The sequence below is a fragment of the Stegastes partitus genome, unplaced genomic scaffold (genome assembly GCF_000690725.1).
Source record: "Stegastes partitus isolate 25-593 unplaced genomic scaffold, Stegastes_partitus-1.0.2 Scaffold169, whole genome shotgun sequence".
Classification (NCBI taxonomy): Eukaryota; Metazoa; Chordata; class Actinopteri; family Pomacentridae; genus Stegastes; species Stegastes partitus.
In genome coordinates this window covers 1-9,283 of record NW_007577900.1, presented here as the reverse complement: position 1 = coordinate 9,283, position 9,283 = coordinate 1, and the positions used below count along the sequence as shown (strand labels likewise).

Below are 9,283 nucleotides of genomic sequence, written 5' to 3'. Positions count from 1 at the left end.
TTGTTTGGAGGTGTAATTTGTAGGTGTCTTCAGCACCAGTGCTGAAGTCAAGTCTGATTGGCCAAGACTTGAAGGCTCAGTCCAGACTTTGGAAACAACAGTTGACACATGCAAAAAAAAAAAAAAAATAATAATGAGGGAATTTGCCTCATCTATCAGAAGAAAAAAAGGTCAAGTAAGAGACAAAAATGACAAACACACCCTTAAAAGCACACACATTTAAGTTTAATTAATGAAAAGAGTGGAGGTTTGGTAAACATTTTGTCGGTGGCACTACATACATTCAGCATTATTGAGTTTTTCAGTTCAATCCCACCATCAGTCCTGTAACATAAAAGCAAATAGACAGAACCCAACCAGGGATATTTCTTAAGTTTTTGCACCATTTCAATACAACAGAGACATTGTGTTGTTCACAATAACAATTATGTATATAGTTCATAGGATGGAAAATCTGTGTTTCTGGTCAGGTGACCAGACAACTGAATTACATCTCAATATAGCACAAGCACCACTAAGATGTCTACCAGGAAGTTGAATGCACCAGTCCAGTACAGATCAGTGCAGAGGAAGGAAAGGAGACATGAAAAGAAAGTCACATTCGACTAAATATGCACCTTTAGGAGGCGCACAGCCTAAGTATTACAGTGACTGTTCATCAGTATCCTTTATGAGATCTTCTTTAATGTTATTGTACACCACTGGGATCACATCAACAGCATGTAAAACAAATGGGTAGCAATATGAATAGGAGCTCTGTGATGTGACATTGTACCGAGCTGAGATCTGGGTCTGCAGCCTTTCACACTATAAAGAGACTTTTTAACATTTAGATCAGCAAAATGGATAAACACAATCCCAATCTGCAGGGAGAACAATGCCTTACGCCATCCCGATGGACTGTCACTTCTTCAACAGGATGTGATTTCTATATCTTACATTGGAAACTAAATAACAGCTAAAAGTTACCACTTCATGAATAAGCATAGGTCATATTTATCTATACACATTTATACATTCAGGTATGACTGTTCACTGTAATTGGCACCATTTCTTCTTTTTTTTTCTGTATGGATAGCCAGTCAGTACTGACAGACTGAAAATGTCCAGACCTTTCTCGTTTATTATCTGTCAGTAGTAGGCATGTAATGCTTCACACAGTTGCCTGTGCGAAGAGATCTAGGATGATTATACCTTAACATGATCATTGTCCACAGAGGCAACTTCATCCTGTTTCTTCTGGCTTGACAGCAGCTTATGATCAGTTGAGCTTGACTACTTTCACTCTGTTGAACTAAAAGCACCTCCTTTCCGTGGCAAACGTCTCTCAAGATTCAAATGATAGAAATGCACACTTCAACAAAAAAAATGAACATGAAAACAATCGGAAGCCTTGAAGTGTGGTGTGTTCAATCACCAGGTGAGTTTGAGGGGGACATCTCTTAATCTCTGAACTCTCCAGCCCCTGCAGCAAAATGAGGAATGTCTGAGCCAGAGAGGAGGAAAAACACTGCCGTAACTCGCTATTAAGTGATGTAACAAATACCTTACAGATTTTTTATGCTATTTTTTTTTTCTTAATTATTTTTGCCTTTTTTAAAATCTTTTTTTTTTAAATTTTGGAAAATATCTGAATGCCAGCAACATTTATGCTTTTCACTTTCTACAGGAAAAACGCCTTTAGATAAAATAAATAAAAACAAGCACAGACTCTCATGAATTAGATGTAATATTCACATGGAAGACAACATATACAATATTAAACATATTTCTAGACCAATACTGCCTCCTATACAACAAGGCCAACCAGCTGCTGCATTTTTGGCCAATTAACGTAATTAATTACCTTGTTGGAGCAAGTGAGATCAACAAATAAAAACACCTCGGGAACCAACTGAATGCCTTTCCACCAGTCCCAAAGCTTCCAGAAACAGACTTACTCTTTAACATAGAAAAATACTATACCAAAATGAAATACAAATATATATATATATTAGAATCTGTTAGGCATTTCTATATAAAGGGTTGTAGGGGAAGGTTTGGGGCAGCTAAAGGAGTTAGGTTACATCATGAGACAAAATATAACAAAAAAATATAACAAAAATAAAAATAAATCAATATGAGAAATTAGACAGAAACAAAACAAAACTCAGAAGATGATTCTGCAACCTTTTGTTTCGTAGTAACATTTATAATGATATTAAGAAGTTCTACATAGTTGTTGGCAAACTCTTCTCCACACATGCAACAGTTTGCACAAGTTTAATACTGCAGGCATCAAAAGGAGCAGGGCTAATCGGCCTCCTGCTCAAAAGGGGGGCGGGTTTCTGCAAATCACCCTAACCCTGAGGCAATACATGCTGGGGGGGCTGATAACCACGGGGGGCACTGCCAGCGCCGGATTGGTCTGCTGTAGGAACAGAATAGAGTAGTTGCACCACACAAGCCCTCTCACGTTGTGTGTCAAAATGTATGTATGCCATGCATGTGTGATCATGTGCTTCAGAGAGGTGGATGAACTGTTGTTTTCAGTGCTGCTAGTCAGTGCAGTCTCTATTTTTATATGGAGTTTCTATGTTACGGTACCACACAGCAAAACGACTGTGACACCAGACCACCTCGCCTCGCAGCCACGACATCTGCACAGGATTATGTGCCGCTCTAACCCTACGTTTTCTTTCTTTCTCTTCACTTCTGCGTGTACATGTGTGGATGGATGACTGTATCCTGGCAGAGAAATTGCTACACCAAACCAACAACAACTTTAACTCAACCCAAACCATATCCAGCCCAAGTCCAGGCAACCCAGCCAAGCTCAACTCAAGATAGCTTTGCCAAGTCAAACGGTCCAGCTCTCTTCTTATCCCTCTTGAGCTTTTCCCTTCTTTTTTTTGTTTTTTCGTCTTTCTCTGCCTGTTCTGTCGTTCTTAGCCAGGCTGGACCCCGCTGTCCTCGCTGCCTCCACGGAGTAAAGATGGTAGATGGTGGCTAGGCTGTCAGAGGCCTCACTGATGGATGGGGAATTCACACTGGATAATTTGGGTTGGAGGGATGCCTCACTCGGAGCGCAACACCTTTAAAATCTCTGGACCCCTTGGAGCAATGTTGCAGATACAATGGTTTTGTTGCTGTTGTTGTCACTTCTACATTGTTGATGTTGGTTTCTCTGTGTTACTGTAGGTCACACACCCTTGGAAGGGGAGGAAATGTCCTATTTTACAAACATTGTTGTCCATAATATATAGATAGAGGTTTTATATATATTCTTTATAATCTCTCTCTTTCTTTCTTTCCCTCCTTTGCTTTGCTCCAGTCTTCTCTCTTCCTTCTTTCCTTCCTTCCTTCCTTACTTTCTTTCCATCTTCTGCGCTGCAGCAGTGGCAGGAAATGTGAGTGAATGGTGCTACATGCAGCCCACGCAGCCGCACTTGATGGTCTTTTCCACTTCCTCGCTGAAGGAGGTTCCATCGCTGCATTCGAAGGTGTATTTCCGGCGTTTCATTCTCTGACTGGCGCAGCAGGCCCCCGTGTCGCAGGCCCCGGTGCACTCCACCCAAGAGACCATGCGTGTTGTCTGGCAGATAGCGTATCCTCGCTGTACCTGGTAGAAGTCTCGCACAGGTTCCCCTCGGCACTCGGACTCTAGAAAAACAGTAAGAACACCCAAATGCATGAGTGTAGTTGTTAATCATGTCACTGTTCTGAAGTGCTTTTCCTTTGGGAGACACGGAAAGCAAACCAACCTGCATCACAGAGCTCCCCGGTGTAGCCACTTTCACAGTGACAGTACGCATCTCCTGTGTCCGAGATCTGGCAGCGACCGTGCTTGCAGGACAGGCGACGGCAGGGGTTGAACAGCTCGCCCTGCTGGTTGCACAGGGCGCCGCGGTAACCCTCCATACACTCACAGCGGTACGACTGAGCGTCCAGTGGGATGCACTTTCCATGGACACATCTAGTAAGACGCAATAACCTCAATCAGATTTCAAGCTCAATGAATAAATCAGTTAAGCAGATTTTTTAGGAGCAGCCGCGTGGATTTGCAACATTTAAAAAGTTTAAGTAAATTAAGTGCATTTACCATTTTGCAGAAGTTATATTTGACTTTATGTGAGTTTATACATCAACTCTACTACATTTCAGAGGGAATATTGTACTTTTCACTCCAGTACATTTGTCTGACATTTTATCTTGCAACCCCTCAGAGAGGGTGCGACCCATAGATTGGGAACCGCTGAACTCATGTGCATAAGTGGTTAAAACCAGATCCACATTTGTTAACATACTTGCTGCCCTGGCAGGGGTTAGTGGCAGGCTGGTCACAGTGCGCCCCGCTCCAGCCTGGCTGGCAGTGGCACACCGGTCCCTGGACCCCATCAGGTTGGCAGATGCCATGTACACAGTAGAGCTTCTTGCAGGGCTCGCAGCCCGGTACCACGCCGGGCTTCATCTGGGTCTTGGTGAAGTCCTGGAGCTCGTTGTTGATGTACAGGTTCTGGATACAGCCATGGAAACTGGAACCGTTCTGGATCTGCCACAGACGGAAGGTGCCAGAGTGTACGTCCACAGGCATGCCTGGAGCAGGAGGAGGAGGAGGAGAAGTGATGTTTATTCGGGTGAAGACGTGCAGAATGGACCACAAACAACAGCTAACACAGGGCTGGTATGAGTGTAATGGAGAAGGGCGTTTTCAAGCATGTGTGTCCCAACCTGCATGTACAGTTTCTCAAATTTAAATACGCAACTCTTATTTTAAATATTTAGATCTTTTTCATTGGCACCTCAGGACACACCATGATTGAAAAAGAGGACAGCAAAAGACAAAGAGGTATGAGAAAATGCCTTCTGTAGTGTTGTATGAATGAAGAACAGCACAGTACAACACAGCACACCACAGCAGTAAAACTAACGGTTACAAATTTTGAGCCACTCCTGAACAAACTCTCATGGTGACAAATGTTTCAGTTCACATTCTTCAGCTACAATTTAACATTTTAAATGTCAGATTCTGTGAATGTCAAGAGTGGCTAAATTACACATCACAAATTCATACAGTTGCATCTTGTGCAAAATCAAAAAAATCCATGCAAATACAAAACAAATCTAGAGTGAAGACTGTGCCTGGTAGTTGTTCTGGTACTATCACTAGAGGGCGTAGTTTACACACTGTAAAAAAGTGCTGCAATGGCAAAGAGTATATAAAGTGGAATATTGTGTGTTCACTGTAAATTATGATCTGCCATTTTTGTTATTTTTTCATTGCAAATGTATGTGTATCGGGAGATCTACACAAAATGTTTTTTAAAATGTGTCTCCTAGCAAACACAGTCATGACTGAAGGTGGGGATGGTGCGGGTGGAGGACAGGGTTTGGGTTTGATTGGAGGTAGGACGGGGTTGAGGGGTTGCATGGCTGAGAGGAGGGGAGTGGTTGCGGTGGTGACAAAGCGAGGGGGGAGGGGTGGTGATTGACAGTAGTGTAGTAGTTAAAGAGTGCCTGCAGAGGAGGGAGGTGTGTTCTGGAGAGGGCCCCTACCCCCCACGTATAGTGGAGCCTCCCCGTTGAGGGGCCGCACCGCCCCAAAGCTGTCCATTGTGGTAGGGAGACCCCCGTCAATAGACAGGTTCACCATCTGGTCGAAGGTCACCAGCTCCACTGTGTGGAACTGACCATCGTTGATAGTTTCAGTGCTGAAAGAGGAAAACACAGATTGGACACATGATCCAGAGTGAATCAATTCATTTAATTTTCATCAGGAATCAACCAACAGTGATGGGAAACGTAAGGCTTGTAAATGACACCTTACCTGTATATAGCGTGTCCTGGCTGGCTGCCGGGGTCATAGCTGACCTTGACATGGCCTTGGTAGAGCTCCACTGCAATGTGATCATTGTCTCCATTGTACAGGAGGATGCCATTGTCCTCAGCTGTTGACACCTGCAGGGAGATCATTGGGTGTTTGAATAATTCAGGTTTTAGAGAGGGCAGAAATCCCAGAGATGACTCTGTGGCTACCTGTAGGGTGATGTTCGCTTGAGGCCAGTTCTTGAGGTCAGAGAGCAGCAGGTAGGAGTCTCTGTCGATGAAGTTGACGCTGACCAGCTTTTCACAACGTGGCCCCCCAAACTCTGGAGGACACTGGCAGAGGGCACGCCCACCTCGCTCCACACAGGGGGCGTTGTTCTGGCAGTCGGCCAGCTCACACAGGGACAGTGGAGACGGAGGAACCTCACACAGCTGGCCGCTACAGAGAGGAAGACAGCGAGGGTAAATCAGAGGAAACTACTGTAAGCAGCCAAAATAATGCTTCATTAGTTCTTTTCCCACCTGTATCCTTCAGCACAGATGCAGGAGTATCCATTTAGCTCATCCACACACTGAGCTCCGTTCTGACAGCGATGCTCCTCGCAGTCATTGTAGTCCACACTGCAGTCATCACCGACATAACCAGGAGAGCACACACATCTGCAACACACAAATGCTGAAGTCAGTCTAAATGCACACAAATCTAGCTTCCAGTAGTAACTACTTTGCATTATTTTTTCTGTATCTAGTGCTTCTGGCAACAAATGCTTACTTGGGTCCAGTCGAGGTGATGAGGCAGGTAGACTGATGTTGGCAGGGGCTCCGTCCAGGGGCGCACACATCTTCCATTTCTTCGCACATCTCCCCTACACAATAACAAATATTTGAAAACAGTGCTAACTGCTGTACAACACAAAGCCAGAACCACTGATTGTCAGTTTTGATTTTTAAATCAAGGATGAATAGTCGGGTGAAGCACAATTTGCATTAAACATAAAAAAAAAATAAGGTAATTGGTCTTTGTATTCATTTATTTATTTATTTCAGAATTCAATCAGTTCAATCAGTCAGTGAGAAGAGAAACAGGTAACACAGTAGATTGCATGGTACGTAGTGAGAGAAAATAGAAGGCTTTGCTTATTTCAAGAATCAGAGCAGTTTTCTATTTTAAATCAATCAGGAGTGATTTTCAAAGATGCACTCCACTCCCTTTGCTGCTGGCAATCAATGCTGTCAAGATGAATGTTTTACCAAAATTAGTTTATTTGTTTCATTGTTTGCCAGTACTGATGAGAAGAAGATTGTAGCCCTTGACAAATCTATTTCAGAATTCATTTGCAATAATAAACCTCCAAGAATTTGTAAGGCTTTTTAAATTTTTTATTTTTTTTTGCAGAGGCCAAAGCAATCAGGAGGAATATCTAACTTTGAATAGTATGACTGGGCTACTAATATTTATATATTTGTAGCATATTGTCTTGAAAACCTTGTATAAAACCTAGAAAAACAACCCAACACTCACACATTCCCCTTAAATCCTGTTGGTTTATATTAATCTCCATTTCAGCACCAATAGCTCAAAATCAATCTCCCCTCCATCACTGCAGGACTTTGCTTTTAAAATCTGTGAGACAAAATGTATTAAATCTATATAATGAAGGTAATTTAACCTCATTTGATCAGTTGAATTAGAAACATAATCTTACTAACAATCAGGGTTTCCTTTTTTTGACATTTACAGGTTAGAGACTTTGCACAAACTAATCTAGCCCAGTTCCTTAATCCACCAAATAAAACCATGTTAGACAACATCCTGGCTGTAAATCCACTCGGTAAGGGTGTGGTTACACAGTTACATGAACTAATTTCCCATCTTAATTGCACCTCCTTATCTATAATTAAGGGCTTATGGGAAGAGGACCTAAATGTGCAATTTCGTAAGTGGAAATATGAAACACCGCGTACCCATAGTCACTGGAATAGAGATCTTATGCAGTTTTTGAAGCGAGAGACAGTTAGATCTCCTCTGACAGGATCTGCTGATGAATTCTATAAGGTCTGGCAGCCGTTCGTCTTACAAGTCTAGAACTGAAAACTGGAGGATGATTGAGTGCTGCTGAAATGTGCAGCAGGTCTGACTGCAATGTATGTGTAGCAAGTGACCGTATTACGAGTTGTGCTGTGTAGCTAAAGTGTTTTTTTTAAGTTTACTTCCTTTAATTTTCCAAACTTCTTTTTTGTGTTTTAATCATTTTGTTTGGTTGATGTTCACTGTTACATCAGATGTGTATATTAGACAGCTAAATGACATTTTTGTATAATATTTTTAGAGCTGTAAAGTTTTTCGATGTTTTTCGTGTTCAAAGAAAGTTTAAAAAAAAAAAAATCAGACAATATTGGTAAGGCAAAGACAAGACTGAATATTTTTTCACAAGTAAAAAGAAGAATTACAGTCTTAGTAACTTCAACATTTTGCTTAATTAAAGTAAAAATGTAGTTATGAATGCTTATCACAAATTTCTTTGCTAATATCAAGTCTTTTTTAAATAGTTTTGTGAGGCATTTTATAACATCCTGACTTTTATGTTTGAAAAATGTTGGCAGATTTAATACTTTAATACTTAGCATGTTGATTTAAATAGATGATTGTCAGGGCTTCTTGAGTCAAACAGCACCAACCTGTGTAGTAGGGGGGACAAAAACAAGTGTAGTTGTTGACCCCGTCGATGCAGGTCGCTCCGTTCTCGCAGTCGTTGTCTTCGCAGTCGTCAATGTTGGTTTGGCAAGTGGGGCCCTCGAAGCCCAGTAAACACGTGCAACTGTGGAACACACATCATGTGGAGTTAATTTACAGGATAACGAAGATTTCTTTACTTTGTACTGATCTCAAAGCTTCCTCACCTGTATTCTCCCTCATCATCCTCATTCACTTGACAGGTTCCTCCGTTGGCACATGGGTTACTCACACAGGCGTTCAGACCAGTCTCGCAGTTCTTACCCTGCGACAGAGAAAAGAGATGATGAGAACTGTGCACACTTCGAGACCTGTAACACACTGAGGTACGCTAAAATGGATTTTCACAAGTAGGCTGAGTAAGTCTGACCTTAAATCCTGGAGGACAGCTGCACCTGTAGATGTCCACCAGGTCGCTGTGGCAGATGCCTTGGTTCAGACAGGGACTGGACAGACAGGGGTTGCACTTGGCCAACACTGAATTGTCCACATCACCTAAGAAAATGCCAGAAAGAAAAGGATCAGTTGTGTGCGAATACTAATGCGGCTTACTGTATAGTTTGGCACAAAAACTCACCTCCACATTCAAACTTCTTTGCAGGTGTTGTGAGGAGCAGTTTGCCCTCCATTCCCTGTGGGCCGGCACAGCGGGCGATGCCAGGCTCCTTGTACCCAGTCTTTACCCAGTCAGACAGCCAGCGCAGGCGGCAGTCACAATACAAGGGGTTGGCACCAATTGCCCTG

General features: G+C 42.5%; 1 protein-coding gene across 1 annotated transcript; it reads right to left on the bottom strand.

Moving 5' to 3' along the window:
* Window positions 1-203: 203 nt before the first annotated feature.
* Window positions 204-9,276, bottom strand: LOC103355842 (slit homolog 1 protein-like; the record flags this gene model as incomplete). Its single annotated transcript, XM_008279771.1, has 12 exons — window positions 204-3,642; window positions 3,744-3,955; window positions 4,287-4,575; window positions 5,536-5,690; window positions 5,807-5,937; window positions 6,016-6,244; window positions 6,328-6,465; window positions 6,578-6,671; window positions 8,485-8,624; window positions 8,707-8,804; window positions 8,910-9,034; window positions 9,117-9,276. Coding segments are annotated over 12 exons (2,010 nt in total), but the record flags the coding sequence as incomplete, so codon positions are not given.
* Between the last annotated feature and the right edge of the window lie 7 nt (window positions 9,277-9,283).